We start from the raw sequence: 16,342 nt of genomic DNA, 5'->3' as shown, positions 1-16,342 counted from the left end.
TCTTTGTCATCAGTTCTCTTAGTAAGAAAGCCTTTTCGTGAATTTTTATGTCGATCCAGTAGAGTTATATAACCGCAAGGATATTTGGGTAATAGCTAGAAATAGAGAATTGCAATCTTAAGTTTGAGGATAGCAGAAATCAAATTGGGGAAAAATATAAACAACCCTACCAATTAGAATCGAGAAATCAAATTATCTAAGGAAGAACGCACAACATAAGATATTTGGGTAATCAGCCAAAAATGGAGATTTTCAATGTTAAGTTTGAGGGTAGCAGAAATCAAATTGGGGAAAAAAAAAATGAACCCTAATAAATTTGACGGTCAATGAAAGTGGAACAAAAGGTTATCGTGACGGATTGCTAAAAGCGGTTGTTTAACAATTTGCTGAGTAGGCAAGGGCATCGTGACACCAATACCATGTCATGATGGTAAACGTACAAACGTACCCCCTTATAATGCGGGTGAAATATCAATAATGCCCCTTGATTTGCTTGGTATAGCAATCAAAGATATTAACCTGAATTTGCCATAGCGGTAACACTAAGATTTTATTTGAATAGATTTTTGTAAAATAAAAGATAAAATAGTTGGATAGATTTTGTAGGATAAAAAAAAAAAAGAAGTAAATTTAGAGCTTTATTTTGAATAAAATTTGGATAAAAAATTTTAGGATTTAATTGTTGATTTAGACTTTTATCATAGATAAAATACCAATGCACTAATGCGTAGTACGGAGTAGTTCATAGGTACATATTGAATTATAACTTTATTTTTAAAAAATTAGGAAAAAATAACCCGAATAATTCGAAGTATAAGATGTTTTCTCATTTTAATCCCAACTATTATTTAACCTTAAATAATCCTAATTATACACTAAGCCTTCCATAAATAGTCTTGAATAACCCGAACTTGGGTTTGGTAATCCCAACACTACTACTGTTGAGAAGAAAGATGAGCCTATTTCTCCTTGTCTAACTAATAACAGTGATGAAGGTTCAAGCATTGAGGAGGAGAGTGAAGTTCGCGCGGGAGACTATCCTACCACTGATATTGCTGATAAGTGGAATCTGTGAGTTCTAATGAAGATGCCTTCATGGCTTTTGAACCCAGTCAAGTGCAATCTTTTCCCCCACCCCCTACCTTCATGTTATAAGCCAAGACAATGAAGCATGGAAGGTTGCACATATCATGGGTGAAGAACAAAAAAGGTAAAATATATTAAAAGTATCGTTTTGAGCAAGTTTAAGAAGTGTTAAAAAAAAAGTTCGGAACATCTTATGGCTAGTTTCTGGAATTTGTCAATCACCTTATTTGTATTGTCTAGTTGGTTATGAATGTTGTACCCCACTTTAGGTCTTGTGTAAGTTGTGTTTGGTGTAAAAGAATTAAGCGTTAATTATAATCTCGTGCTGGTTAGGAGCTAAAAATAAAAAAATAAAAAATATTTGGTGACTAATCTTTTTAGAAAAATATAAGTTAAAAGACTATTTTATTATTATTTTTTTTGGTAACTTTATTACTCTGTAAATAATTATACACATGAAATTTCTTTTTAATTTTTCTTGGATTAGGCACACCAACTTTCATGCAATTTGTGTACATTTGGATATGAAAATTTAAGTAAAAGAAAATATTCTTTTCTTCCTTCGTCAACCTTTCCTCAAATGGTAGGAATATAGTGGGACCCAATCAGACAGCCTACAACTTAAAAATGGCAGATTTCTCAAATTAAAATTAGAAACCCAGATAACTTTCTTCTATACAAATTACAAAACCTTTCCCAACAAATCGGTGCAAAATTTGAAGAGAGAATTTCGTTTTTCCAGCTCTTAGTTTTCAGAACAAGAACAGATTCCAAAAAGTGTGAGTCTTTCAATAAATATTTTGTTGCAATTTTGATTTCTTTCATTTTTCTGCTGCAAAATTTTTCTGGTTGTTTTCGATGGTGGATTTACATTTTTGGTATGCATAGTTTATGATGCTTCAAGAAGATTTATGGGTTATTTTGCTAATCTTGGATGTATTAGCTAGATAGTTTTGGTGCTGCTGATAATGGGTAATTAAATCAATTTATTGTTCATGTTTTTCTTATAAATCCAATATATAATTATATTATTTTTAAGAAAAATTATTGAAATTCTTTGCTTCTTTGTTCAGGGGAATAGGAAGAATTACTCAATTTGAATTGTTATTCTTTCTTACTTTGTTGCTGGATTCTAGAAGCTAAACTCCCCTTTGTGTCATTATCATTGCTGAATTATTTTTGTTAGTTCCCCAAATTTGAAATTAATACTGTGTTGGTTTCTTTAGTTTACATGCCTGACATTGAATTACAGTATGCTATGCAATGTTCATTTTTCTTGAAGCACAATTCGTTCCGAATTCTTCAATATCGCCTTGTAATCCTTTGTTCTAGTTTATCCTATGCCTTCAGTATGAATTCTGATGTGTGGATTGTGATTTTGTTTACTTTCAGGTGTAGTATTGGTTCTGCAATATGGAAGGTATTATTGTTAGGCGTGTAATCCCGTCTGATAACAGCTGTCTGTTCAACGCTGTTGGGTAAGTTTCGATCCATGGATAGCTATATTGTCTTGCCATACTGCACGGAGTGTTTCCAGATTTCACACTGCTCATATTTTTGCAGATATGTCATGGATCATGATAGTAAAAAGGCTCCTGAATTAAGACAGGTGAGACTCTTGGTCGGTTTAACTACCAGTAGATATTTTCAAGGGCTAAGTGTCTAGCTAATTTCTATAAGTTGTTAGATTGATTAGAATGATGAAATATCTAATATGGTGTGTATCTGCATTTTATATGATTCTTCTTCGTTTTATCATCTAGCCTTTCTGTTTCGATTAATAATTGAAATTGTATGTATTAGTATGTCACATCCATTATGAGGGAGGAAAATATGAAGTAGAAGCTAAATTGTTTGTGGACTTCTGACAAATAAATTGTATTATGCGCAGTACAAAAGATTTGGCTGCCTTGTTAAAATGATAACAATCGAATTCTGGGAATATCTGGCTTTTTTCCTCATGTACTTCTTTGTTATTTGCACAATGTGATAGCTGCATTTGGGACAATATGTTCTTGCTAAAGAATCTATTTGTTAGTTTTGATTTTGATTTCTGTAAAGTAAATCACTTCCCATCAAACAGAACATGTGAGATAACTATTTTATATTGGATACTTGGATAGTTGGATGTTTATAAAAAATATTACTGTTGAATTCTTGGCTTCATGTATAGATAGTCTGTTTCTTTCTTTCATATCCTCTTTAACTAAACAGGAAAAATAATTATCTGTGGTTATTTTTGGAAGGTTATAGCTGCTACTGTGTCTAGCGATCCTGTGAAATACTCTGAAGCTTTTCTTGGGAAAACTAATGAAGAATATTGCGCATGGATTCTTGATTCAGAGAAATGGGGAGGTTTGTTATAACTCCTTTTTTTCGTCTTAAAAATTTGAAAGAGTGATATTTTTTAGTTCTGGTGGAACTTTTATATTTATAATTGTGATTCGTTGAAGTAAGCCTAGTGGCTCTCATCCTTTATCTGCTGAAGTTGCTGTATGTGGTCGCATGCATGTGATTCCAAATTGTTTACCTAATACTCTAATAGAAATTAGTAAGTGAACTCTTTATAGCCTTCTTCTGATGTAGTAGGCATGGTGGCTTGACCTGACCAAGAACAAGTAATGTAATTTAGTTTACCCAATACTGGAATAAAATAATGTTCATTTTATTAGGTCAATGAAGTTCAATGTGTCCTGTCAAAGCATGATGTGTAACAGACCCTGTATATGGGCCTTATTGAACTAATTCATCTAAAGCATATAGCCATGGCAAAACTGAATCATTTTTAATTCACTGTACTAGAATTGAAGTAGTCTCACATGTCCATATAAATACAAATTCCTCTCTATCATATTCCGGTTTCTTAATCCAACCTTTTCACCGATGTTTGAAAAGAATTGAAAGTACAGCCCATCTGCTGATTGTTAAGTAGGCACTAGATCATCTAACTTAAGGAAATACCTTTTGGAGCTAGGAAATAGGAGTATAGAACTGGCTTGTGGACTCCCTGCTGCTGGAAGAAGAAATAAATTTTATCAGGCTATTACTAGCAATGACTCAATGAATATGAAGGAGCTCTAGTTGCGAATGTAGCTGTGGTTCTTTAGATTTTAATATTAATATATAATTCTACGTATAGGGTCTAAAATGGTGGAGCTATCTGACTTCGTGACTGCAATTCAGGCTCCATTAAACGCTGTCTAAGGGGGTTTTCCAAAAAAAAAAAAAAAAGAGCAAAATAAGAGGGATTTGAGTTGAATACTTCTTGACTTCCTTTTATCTTTTGTGTTGTAGACACTTACTTTTATCTATCATCGCAGTATGAAAATATTTATTCTTTTAAAGTAATCTTTTGGTAGTGGTGTTGAATTTTTTCAAAAAGTGGATTCCTTTGGAACGATTAGAAACTTCAACATCACTATTAAATCTTCTGAATCATATGCAGTTCTCTCCACATGGCAGTCTCTTAAGTTGCCATGTTATTCTTTTTTCATCGGTTTCTCTTTGCTGATACTTAGCAAAATTGATAAACCAAAACCATAAATGTCATTTTATTTGATGATATATGTTATCTGTTGATTATTTAAACCTTGTTTTATCAAGTAACAGTGTAACACCAATCATTGTAATGTCCAGACACCATTTGGCTCCATTTTTTGCACCAGAACAAATATTGCACCATGGCTCATGTTTTCCACTTTTGCAATTATTTTTAGCTGATACCTTTCAAAAGTTCAGCTGACTTTTTCAACTTGTGTTATTTGCTTGAACGCTGCTAGATGCACAAAATTCTTTTGAAATAAATGCTTCCATTGCTCTGCTGTTGGTCAACCATCTGCACATTAATTACTTGCCCATTATAACTGTCGCTTATTCTGGCACCAATCTAATTCTGTTGCTCTAACCACTAGAAAAGAAAATTGATACTACTACTACTACATACTATAATAACTATCAGTCAATTTACTTAATAAGCTACAAGTTGATCTGCTGATAATAACTTGGTTGAACTCTAGCCTTGATATATTATGGTACAGCCTCATGCTATTCTTTTGGCTTGTAAATATCACTACTTATATGTGACATTTTGCAAGCCTAATGTCTCATTTGAAGCTTATAACTTTATTGTGTGTTTTATTATCAGCATCCTGATGCCTTAAATTTACTCTGCTGTAATTAAAATGTTAAACAGCTATTGCTAGGTCAGATGTGAGTTTGGTTTTGGTCATTTGCTAAGCTTAGACCTTTGTTATTTCTATCTAATATTCCTTAAAGAATTCATGCTTTCTAAACATTCATCTATGTTGCATTTTAGAGCTTTAGGTCCTGATTATATATGTCAGAACTCAGATTACATATCTCATGTTCTACTTGTATAAGACTAGAGAATCTATGTGCTATAGTTGAGAAAATCTTGAAACCAGTTTATGAGGAATTATATCTGTGTATGTCAAAAAAGTTAAGGTATGTAATTGATAAGAATGTTTGCTTTTACAATTTGTTTGCCAAGGGGAGTCTTGTAATGATCATGATTAAACTGTGATACATAAAAAAAATTAATGATTATGAAGGAAATATTTTTCACGAGGAGTGACCTTTTTCTTCACACTAACTTATGAATCTGGGATGAGTAATTAAAATTTTATGAAAGGTTTCTCTGGTGAGCAGGGAGAGCACTCCAACATTAACTACAATTTCACCTGAGATTGAATATTGAACTGTGCCTTTATAGACTTAAATGAGTGAGCTTACCCTGGCATTTCATGTAATTTACCTTTCTAATTAAAAGTTTGACTGTTTTTTTTTTTTTTTGAATTGGAGTAGAAATGATGGAAAGTCACTCAGTAACTTTCTCAATTGATAAATTGTAGGTCTTGCATAGAATGGTCTGTATATTTCAATACTTCGTATATTAAACTTCTTCTATAAATGGAATATGATCTACCATAATCTAATAGTGGACTAGTTTCTGTGCTCTATATCTATTCTGGGGCTTTTCCATAAACTGGTTATCTTAGTTTTCCTAACCTATTTGTGATTATATTAAACTTCTTCTATAAATGGAATATGATCTACCATAATCTAATAGTGGACTAGTTTCTGTGCTCTATATCTATTCTGGGGCTTTTCCATAAACTGGTTATCTTGGTTTTCCTAACCTATTTGTGATTGATTTAAAATTCCTTTATTTAATGAAATTGTAAACCTCATTGTGTACAATAACATAGGTAGGTAGGCCCTTTTTGCCCTTCTCTACATTCAACCCAGGCATTGGAGTTATATTTTGAACATTTTTAAAAAAAATATGTATTTTCTTTTGTATGAGGTGGATGTATGCTGTGTGAGGGTCAAAACTTGGTGTTCCCAAGCGTGAGCATGTCTAAGAATATTTGATGAGTGTATTGCCTCTAATCATGGATGTCCTGTATGATTATGATATAATTGGCTTCATAAATGCTTGTGAATCGCATGGGGTCATGGTTTTTAAAAAAAAAAACATGGGTTCATTACATTCCACTGTATTAAAACAGTCTCCTGTAGTCCTCAACTCAGAAAATTTTTGAATATTAAAACAGTCTCCTGTAGTCCTCAACTCTTTAATGTTTTGTTTGTGCTGTCGTTGGTTTTGTTTATCTTCTTCTCAAGCATTATGACTGTTGTTTGTGGTTCTTGACAGTTGTCTTGTATTTTACTTAATAGGGGCTATAGAACTTTCAATATTAGCTGATTACTATGGACGCGAAATAGCAGCTTATGACATTCAGACAACTCGATGTGATTTGTATGGTCAGGTCAGTATGCTTTTTATTTCTGTATTCACTAAAAAATATCCAATTCTTGATACTAAAGCCTTCTGTTTGTTTATTCTTGTTTGTTTGGGTATTAAACCAGGATCGTAACTTCAGTGAAAGGGCTATGCTTCTTTATGACGGGCTTCACTATGACGCTTTGGCTGTAAGCTCCTTAACCTTTTAAAAGCTTTTGTTCATTGCTTGAGGCTTTTATTTTGTTGTTGTGTTGAGAGGGGAAGAGAGGGGGGGGGGGTGTTGGTTTAACATTGCATTTCTCTTTCTGTCCTGCGCCTCGATGAATCCATTGGATACTACAATGTTATGAAGAAATTTTACATTATTCGTGGTTGTGTTAACAGATGTCTCCCGCTGAAGGTGCTCCAGAGGAGTTCGATCAAACAATATTTGCTGTAAGCAATGACAGAACCATAGGGCCTGTTGAGAGCCTTGCTCAGAATTTTGTGAAGGAGCAGCATAGGTATTTGAGCCCTTGCATAATTTTCTTGGGAGTTAGTTAATGCTTTAATTTTTTGCATGTCAAAATACTGCAGTTTAAGATGACAGACAATTGACAGTGACTTGCTGAGTCTCCGCTACACCAATTATAACTTGAGCCAAACATCCTGATCCTAGTAATTTATGACCTAGCTGGGTAATAGCTTGAGCTTGGATCACAAACTCCATTTAAGAAAATATTCTTTCAAGCTATGATATTCACATCTCCCCGTACAAATGTATTATCAATCATCAATCATAAACCATAACTCATATGTTCTCTTTGATTTATATTCGAACCTACTCTCAAGCTTTTGAGCTGAGCATTGGATTTTTAACTCACTAACTGAATTGAGCTTTGACCGACCCAAGTTCAAGTAGTATGTGGGTGTATATTAGCCTATTAGGCTCATTATCAATTCTGTAGATGATGATGCCAACTTTTGAGAATGTTATTCAGTTGAGACTGATGGTGTTACTCTGTCTAATTTCACTTTGCTGCACTTCAGGCTGAGAAAGTTTACTGACACTGCCAACTTCACATTGCGTTGTGGAGTCTGCCAAATCGGAGTTAAAGGACAGAAGGTAGGATCTCTTACATTGTTTATTTTGCGGCATACTTCATATAATATTCGGTGTCGTCTCCTAATGCAAATTCTGATGATGCTCGAATTCTTTACTGTCGTCACTGCAGGAGGCTGTGGAACATGCACAAGCAACGGGTCATGCCAACTTCCAAGAATATAATTAGATAATACCTGGAAAAAACTACAGACTCATTTTAGAAAGATATATTCATTACGCTGTTAAATCATTGAACAATTTTTTCAATAAATCGACAAAGAGATGTAACTTGGAAGCTCTTTGTTATAGAAATATAGAATATCCCTGTTGTAGCAAATTGAAGGGATTGATCATATGTTGTTATTTTACTGTTACTTCAACTCGGTGAGACATACAGTTGACATTGGTGCTCAAACTTTACCGATTACTCTTAAAAACTTGTCATATATTTTTTGAAATTATCATTCCTTATAAATTATCGATAATTATCTTTAATCTTCATCTCCACAATGTTTTGAGTGTTGGACCTAATTAGTTGAGGTTTATCTCAGGCCGAGAAGGCGGTGGCAATGTAGCATACACGGTGCTCCGGCACGAAGCAGAAGTAATACCTGCATACATAAAATAACACAGGTATTCATTTTTAAAATTTTAATTCTGTGTAAGGTTGTGAAGATAAATTTATTTTGCCGTCCTAATATGATAGGAGGTGTACTGTACATAGATATGTTATAACGAATTATTTGCTGCTTGATTTATACGAGTAAAAGATAATAATATCAAGTTTTTATTTTTATTTTTTTGGAAACGATCAAGATTTTTTTTTGATAGATCTTTTGAAGTTTTCTTAAAAAAAAAAAATCTTTTGATAATAAAATCAAGAAGGATTTTGTTTCCTAATTTAAGGATATGTTTGTGTTAGTTGGTGGTTTTGGTTTAGGAAGCTAATTAATTAATATCCTAAAATATTGTTGCCGACTTACGTTTGATTAAATTTGTTTCCTAGTTTAAGTTGATGTGAACAACTAAAAAGTTGTATAAATTCGCACTTTGTTTTATGAAGGAGCCACAATAGAATCACAAATTACAGACGCTAATCGTAAAATCCTAAGGTTGTGTGCTCGAGTAAGTTGTTAATCATCAATGAACCAAAAAGAGGTTGACGAATCACGGCCCTCTCTCTTGAGGAAACACAAACACCTTGGCTTCTGTATACACATGACCATGATGATAGTGACTCCGGTGAGTGTGAACAACTCCAGGCTTTTTACTCGCCCGGTGACTCGAAATCCTACATGAAAAGTATCCCTGAATTGTGTCACAAGGACGCAATTGCTTTTTTTCATGGCTGGTTAATTCTACGCAATCAGGAGGACTGGTGCATCTATTCTTTATTCAACATTACAACTTTACGGACCATAACTCTTCCGCGGTTACCAACTGATGATGTGCCTGGAAGGTTGTCTGAGTGCTTTCTAACATCATCTCCTTATCCTGCTACTGTTGATGCTGATGATGATAATTGTATGTTTTTATTGGTCTTTAATAGTGCTGGCCTGTTATTTTTCTGCCGGCCTTGGGCTGATACGTGTAGTTGGGTCGTACAAAGTGTTGAGCTTGAAGACGGGACGAAAGTACGTATATCAAACCTGGTTACTCTCAATGGGGTTATACATGGTTCTTCCTATGTAAAAGATCCCGTGAGCCGTGATATATTCTATATAGTCGACGAACTGAACACGCTGACCATACGGCCCTTGCAGATTGGTATGCCGAATACAGATTCAGAGACGTTATTTGATTTTTTTATTGAATGTTTGCTTGAATCTTGTGGCCGTATATACTGTGCAAAGATACTTGAGCGTTCTATCAATAACTATCGAGAATTAAACAACATTGTCGCTATAAAGGCATGGGAGCTGAATTTAATGGAAAAGAATTGGATGGAGTTGAAGAGTTTGAATGGCAGAGCCTTTATATTGAATCGTGATGGTAGTACTTGGTGTTGGGGTAATAATACCAAAGTTGGTGGTATTCAAGAGAATTGCCTCTGCTTTACTTTTTCAAGTGAAAGAAACAACGAGCGAAATTTTATAGTTTCAACCAACCTAGTTGATCAAACTTGGACCGTTGTTTCTCCCTCCCCAAACTTGGTAAGCCCTGACGAGTACGATGACAGTCCTGTTTGGGTCGTCATGCCAAGGTTACAAGCCAAGAACATTCCAAACCAACAACGAACTCAAATTGATGAACACGAAGATGACAATAATATTAATGAAGCAGCAGAGGAGGAGGACAGTAGTTGTTGCTGGTTTGATAAGCTGCCATTAGATATAATAAGATCGCTTCCAAAATACATGCATTTGTTTGAGTACTGGAAGTTCCGCGCTAGCTGTAAGATGTTTCATACAGCACTCCCTGAACCTCGATGGCGAACCAACAACGAGTTTCCCTTATTCTTGTTCTTTAAGAATGAAGTTGGATTGTGCAAGTTGATGGACCCGTGTCGAAGCGATATTATATGCTCCAATACCCTAGTTCCATTCTCTCAAGATCGTTTTACCTTGATATTCTCTAAAAATGGGTGGTTAATTTGCTTAGTTGCTCAGTACCATTTGAAATTCTACAACCTCTTCACGGGGGTCACAGGAGTTTTTCCACCACTCTTCGATGAATGTGTGGTATGTGCCATCAGAAGCATTGCATTCTCATCGGATCCAACAAGCTCCGATTGTTTGACGGTTGCATTGTTGAAGTATCCTGAGTTTTTGAGACTATGTTACCTTCAATCAGGGGATGAGACATGGGAAGAATTTGATTTTGACATGGACGATCAAGATGTAGAATTTCGGCCTACTGAATGTGCTCCTACCTATCTTGGGGGAGCATTCTACTTCCCAGATTGCTCGGGAAATCTCGGTGTGTTTGAAATAGTAAACGACGACGAACCATGTTGGCAAGTTTATGGTATGCCGGACAATGTGGATGATGATTTCGAGTCGTGTCATCTAGTCGATTGTGAAGGAGAGCTCTACATAGTATTCGTCTACAGGATTGAAAAATGCCGGGTTCAAGTGTTTAGATTCAACGGCACTAACAAGAGTTGGGTTGTAATTGATGATATAGGAAATCATATTTTCTTTATTAGCAAGACATCGTGTTATTCAATAGTACCAAGTGATCCTACGATGAGAAACAGAATCTACCTTCCGAAGATAGTAGGGAATAATATCGTCTTCTACTCTCTAAACACCAAGATGTATCACATTCTAGGGAGTGGGGATTCAAAGGAGAATTTGTATGGTACCAACCAACCGTTGATGTGTTGCTGGATTTAGCTAGTTGCGCTACATATGCTTGTTAATTTGCTGCACTTTTATTGATTTATTTATTATAATTTTATTTTGATAGCCCTTGGATTACAAGGAAGGGAAATAAGGTGGCTCACTGCCTTGCAAATTTCTCCAAAACCTTGTTCTATCCAAATCTTGGCATGGTGCACCTTTTTACATACTTTTTTCGCCCACAATTATGTGTAACAAAGGGGTATTATTTGTGAGATATGAAATATTCCTTTGTAACACATAATTATGGGCGGAAGAAGTGTATAAAAAAAATCCACAATTCTATCCTAAACTTCTCTCTTTTTTTACAAACTTTCTAATATAATACGAAGTATAATTTTTTTTTGAGATTATATGGAGTACAATTATACGAGTATTTATCAACTTTTTTTTTTTTTTTTTTTTTTTTTGAAAAACCCCACCAAGGGGAAAATTTAAGAAGATACATAAGTAGCAGCTAAAAGCAAAAATCGATCAATAAAAAAAAGGATTAATATTGTTTTTTAATCCCAACTTTTACCAATTTAGTTTAATTAATCTCAACTTTGGATTATTGGGTTAATTTTTTTTTTTGGTTAAAGTGACACGTGTCACAAATTAATTGGTTAAAAAAATAAATTAAAAAAAACACCAAAATTTGTTTTGCAGGTTACATTGCACGTGTTGTGTTGTCATTTGTTAAGATTTTTTTTTTTGTTTTAACATTTTTTTAAATAATAATGATGATTTTAATTCAAACAAAAATCTTAAAATTAAAATAAAAAATCCCTTTACCCAGCCCCCTTTCACTGGAAACCACTTGCCCCCCTCCACCAGACCACCCCCACCGGAAACCCCCTCCCAAGTCCCTATCCTTGTTTTCGACACTATTTCCCTTCCCGTCCATGTTTTTGGTGCCCCTCCCCTTCTAATCCTTGTTTTCGACCCCACCCCTTTCTTCCCTCCCCCTTAATTTTTTTTTTTTTTTGCTGAATAAAATTCAATTAAAGAAACAAATCTTGTACAAAAATAATTCCTTAATCTTATACAATATAATTACTTAAAATAAAAAAAGATTTGGCATATGTTTCACACAAATATTTCTATAGCTATAAAAAAAATATTAACATAATTTTAATCATTCTACATCATTTTATATCTAACATATCTTTTATAATCCTTTATTACAATTAAAATTTGTCAACTATATATTTAGAATGTTTATAAAAAAAACTAATTATAATCGTAGTTTAATAATGGTTATTGAAAATTACCATGGCAATAATAATATAATAATAATAATATAACTATAATAACTATATAATAATAATAATAATAACAATAATAATAATAGTAGTAGTAGTAATAGTAATAATAATAGTAACAATAATAATAATAATAATAATAGAAGACACACCAGCAAAGACACGTGTTATATGGTGTGTCTTTGATTTTTTATTTTTTTTTTATTTTTGAAATAAAGAAATTAGAAAAAAAATATTATAGAAATATAATGATTTACCTTTTTTAAAAATACAGTAAAGAGTATTACTTTAAAAAAAAAAGATTTGACAAAATCTACAATTATTTGTTTTTCATGTTTTCTACAAAATAAATATTATTCCATATACTACGTACATACATGTTACATTTCAATCTATTTTATTTCATTCTACTTTGCAATCATATTTCTTAACTACAATTTCAACTCAGTTTTGTTTTAAATATATAACATATCTGTTATTATGTGGAAGAGAATATTTCGGGAAAAAATATTTTATTTAACTTAAGTGGATCAAACAATTGTGAATATAAGATTTTTAGAGAATTTTTAAACAAAATCTAATCGTACCTCTATTACATATTATTGGAACTTTGAAATATTTTATATATTTTACAAATAATACCCCAAAGTTCCCGTAAAAAAAATAAAAATAAATTGCAAATAATATGAAATGGAGAATTGTTAAAATTCTTTGTTACACAAGTTTTGTTCTGATTGGCTTAAAATAAAAGTTTTATGACAATGGAAAATAAAAACAAAAACAAATCTTTCTTATGCATTAAATTAAATATGTATATCATATCGTAATAGTTATATCTACGAAAAGCAAATCAGGTAAAATGGCACATGAAAAAAAAAAAAAAAACCTTATTTCAATTCTTTATACTTTATATCTTATTAGTAATTACTAGTTAAATATTAATAGCCTAACATTGCCTAGCTGGTACTCAAAAGAAAAGAAAAAAAAAAGTAATAGGTTAGGGTTCATTCGAAAAAGAAATAACATCAAAAAATGGAGGAGACGCACTTTGTGAAAAGCTGTGGAACCTGCGGAGATACATTCAAAGATTGGGATAAATGGTATAAACACATCCAAAGATGCAAATTCATTCATCCCAAGCTATTTTGATAATTTATCATGAATTACATTCTGAATAATTTTACAAGTTTTTGGCAAATTTCGAAATAATTTATCATGAATTACATTCTCAATAATTTTACAAGTTTTTGGAAAAATTTGAAATAAATTATCATTTGTGATGGGTAGTCCTCGATGATTTTACAAGTCAGATTAAGATAGAGTCACCAAAAATTCCTGTATGCTGAGATAGCGGACTCTGATTAAACTTCATTGAATTTGCACAGGTCGGCTGTCCCTCTGGTTCTGGATCTTGTCCCTCTGGTTCTGGTTCTGGTTCTGGATCTCGAAGTCGTGGTCATAAGTCCCGCAAGGTATGCCATGGTTGCTTATCTTAAATCGTAACTTTAATGATACACCTTTTCTTTCTTATGTGTGTTTTTGTCATTCAATCAAAGGTAGTGAACTAGTGGCATTAAATTTTAGATTAATTATATTGTGAACAAAAGGTAGTGATTTTGGCAAACTTGACCTTAATAATGCTAGAAATTTTGCGATGTTTCCTTATTTTCTCAATGTTCGGATTCATCTCCTGCATCTGCTTCAGTTAATTAGGTTAAAATGGCTAAGAGAGGGGCGCTTTGCCCCTAAAGATTAGATCCTTCGTTTGGAACTCCCCTTTCCTTTCCCCTTTGACCCTCATATTTGTCATCCTTTTCTTACTTGTCCCCTCTTAAAAACCACCTTCATGCTCTCCCCTGATCTTGGGATGTATCAAAATGCTTCACAGATAAAACCAGAACCAGAGCCGTTTTTGACATTTTGGAGGCCCAGGGCAAAATGATAATTAAAAAAATTATTTATTTATATAATTGTTAAATAGTTATGTAATTTGTTAATACGTAAATAATTTTATATAATTTGTTAAATACTTTTTCCCATTCTTTAATTGCACCATTTGGACATTTTCATTCACACTTCTCTTTGATCTTCTTTTGTGATTTATCCGTTAGAAAAAATTATAATGAAATATCATATTTTTATATTTACTTAAATAAATAACTAGTTTGTGATCTTCTTTTATGCATATGTTCAATTTCTGAAAAGTTAATTTTCACATTTAAGGGAACCTATGCATATGTTCATATTTTGCATGATTATGTTCTTTTTCTGAAACTTATAAATTCACATTTTTTTAATATGTACATATTTTTAATACTTATAATGCATATATTTCATAATCATATAATTTTTTATTTCTTCGATTTTTATGTTCATAATTAAATGTCTTATATTCATAATAATATTTTATATGTTCATAGATAATTTCAAATATTCATAATGTAAATATGTGTTGTTCATGAAATATTCTCATTAAGTCTGTTTATGCATATGTTATCTTTCTTAAATGCATATGTTTATATTTTTTTACGCATATGTTCACCTTGTAAATGCTTATATTCACTCCAAGGAAACCAATGCTTATGCTCATATTTTGAATTATTATGTCCACTTTCTGAAATGTATATGTTCATATTTTTTATGCCTATGTTCACTTTCTAAAAAGCTAATGTTCACATTTAAGGGGACCTATGCATATGTTCATATTTTACATGATTATGTTCTTTGATAAAAAAAAATGCAGAAAATCAGATGAAATTCATACACAGATAAAATTGATCGAAGCTAACAAAATTCAATTCATATGATCAAAAAATCAAATAAAACTTAATCAATCGAATTTAAGCACAAATTCGCCACATAAATGTCCAATTTGTACTAAATATTCAATTTTAGAGTAATACGTATTTATTGTTTTCCCAAAAATTATACACAAATTATAGAAACCTAATAAATTAAATAAAATTCATAATAACAAACGAAATCATAACAGATGCAACAATTTGATGATAATTTGTCTCAAATTCAGAAAGTCAATCGAAATTCATCATATTCACCGCAAATATCAACTGCTCATTAATTAAATTAATATTCATAAAATAAATACAAAAATTCAATTGAGATAATCTAATTCATAATGTTCATCAAAAAAGTCAATTAAAATTCATCACATTTCTCAAATTGATATTCTTCAAATTATAAAATCAGAAAATCAATCACAAATTTAGGCAAAAAATAACCTAATTAAAAAAGCTACAACATAAATAAACTAACCTATATTGATAATTTCTTCAGTAATAACAACCAATTTATAATGTAAAGAAAACGGAGGAGAGTGAAAATATCAAATAAAAGAGAAGAAAGAGGAGAGAGAAAATGAACGTGGAAGCGAAGAAAGAGGAGAGAGAAAATGAAAGTAAAGTAAGAATCATGAAAAAAAGGAAAGAAAAAACTAAGAAAAACAAAAGAAGAAAATTGCAGGAAGAAAAATTAAGAAAGAAGGAAGATGAAGGTGGCATGTGTTCTATTAATATAATGCTGCTATTGGAGGTGATGCATCTATCTTGCATGCATGAAGATGCATGTAAGAGTATGCGGTCACCACCTAGGTACCCAATTCACTATAAATCGCCCCATTTTTGCCAGAAAGCACCCTTTTTGCCCACCAAAAACCACCTTTTCCTTTCAAACCACTCCACAAAATCAGCCAACTCACCCCACCTTTTACAAAAAAATTAGAATTCAAACATTTTGTAGATAATTTAAGTGTTTTAGGACTTTTTCTGATTTACTGAACTGAGCTGAACTAAGTTAAACT

At 32.4% G+C, this 16,342-nt stretch overlaps 2 protein-coding genes across 2 annotated transcripts; both read left to right on the top strand.

Annotated features, from left to right (window-relative positions):
* Positions 1 to 1,598: 1,598 nt before the first annotated feature.
* LOC110720961 (ubiquitin thioesterase OTU1-like) lies at positions 1,599 to 8,385 on the top strand. The gene is made up of 9 exons (XM_021900067.1): positions 1,599 to 1,865; positions 2,479 to 2,564; positions 2,650 to 2,695; positions 3,333 to 3,441; positions 6,787 to 6,878; positions 6,979 to 7,041; positions 7,238 to 7,356; positions 7,883 to 7,958; positions 8,068 to 8,385. Exons 2-9 carry the CDS (start codon positions 2,500 to 2,502, stop codon positions 8,122 to 8,124), a joined length of 627 nt encoding a protein of 208 aa, XP_021755759.1. The 5' UTR covers positions 1,599 to 1,865; positions 2,479 to 2,499; the 3' UTR covers positions 8,125 to 8,385.
* A 109-nt stretch (positions 8,386 to 8,494) lies between these two features.
* Positions 8,495 to 11,668, top strand: LOC110720960. Its single transcript, XM_021900066.1, has 2 exons — positions 8,495 to 8,570; positions 9,001 to 11,668. The coding sequence occupies exon 2, from the start codon at positions 9,233 to 9,235 to the stop codon at positions 11,273 to 11,275; it is 2,043 nt and encodes a 680-aa protein (XP_021755758.1). The 5' UTR covers positions 8,495 to 8,570; positions 9,001 to 9,232; the 3' UTR covers positions 11,276 to 11,668.
* The last annotated feature ends 4,674 nt before the right edge of the window (positions 11,669 to 16,342 follow it).

Source organism: Chenopodium quinoa, unplaced genomic scaffold (assembly GCF_001683475.1).
Source record: "Chenopodium quinoa cultivar QQ74 unplaced genomic scaffold, ASM168347v1, whole genome shotgun sequence".
Classification (NCBI taxonomy): Eukaryota; Viridiplantae; Streptophyta; class Magnoliopsida; order Caryophyllales; family Amaranthaceae; genus Chenopodium; species Chenopodium quinoa.
The sequence above is the reverse complement of the archived record's forward strand: the minus strand, read 5'-3'. Positions and strand labels throughout refer to the sequence as shown.

Coding starts and splice junctions, on each gene's coding strand:
- LOC110720961 (XM_021900067.1), top strand. CDS start 2,500: ATGGAAGGTATTATTGTTAGGCGTGTAATCCCGTCTGATAACAGCTGT. Junction 2,565..2,649: donor TGTCTGTTCAACGCTGTTGG/GTAAGTTTCGAT, acceptor ATATTTTTGCAG/ATATGTCATGGATCATGATA. Junction 7,959..8,067: donor TCGGAGTTAAAGGACAGAAG/GTAGGATCTCTT, acceptor TCGTCACTGCAG/GAGGCTGTGGAACATGCACA.
- LOC110720960 (XM_021900066.1), top strand. CDS start 9,233: ATGAAAAGTATCCCTGAATTGTGTCACAAGGACGCAATTGCTTTTTTT.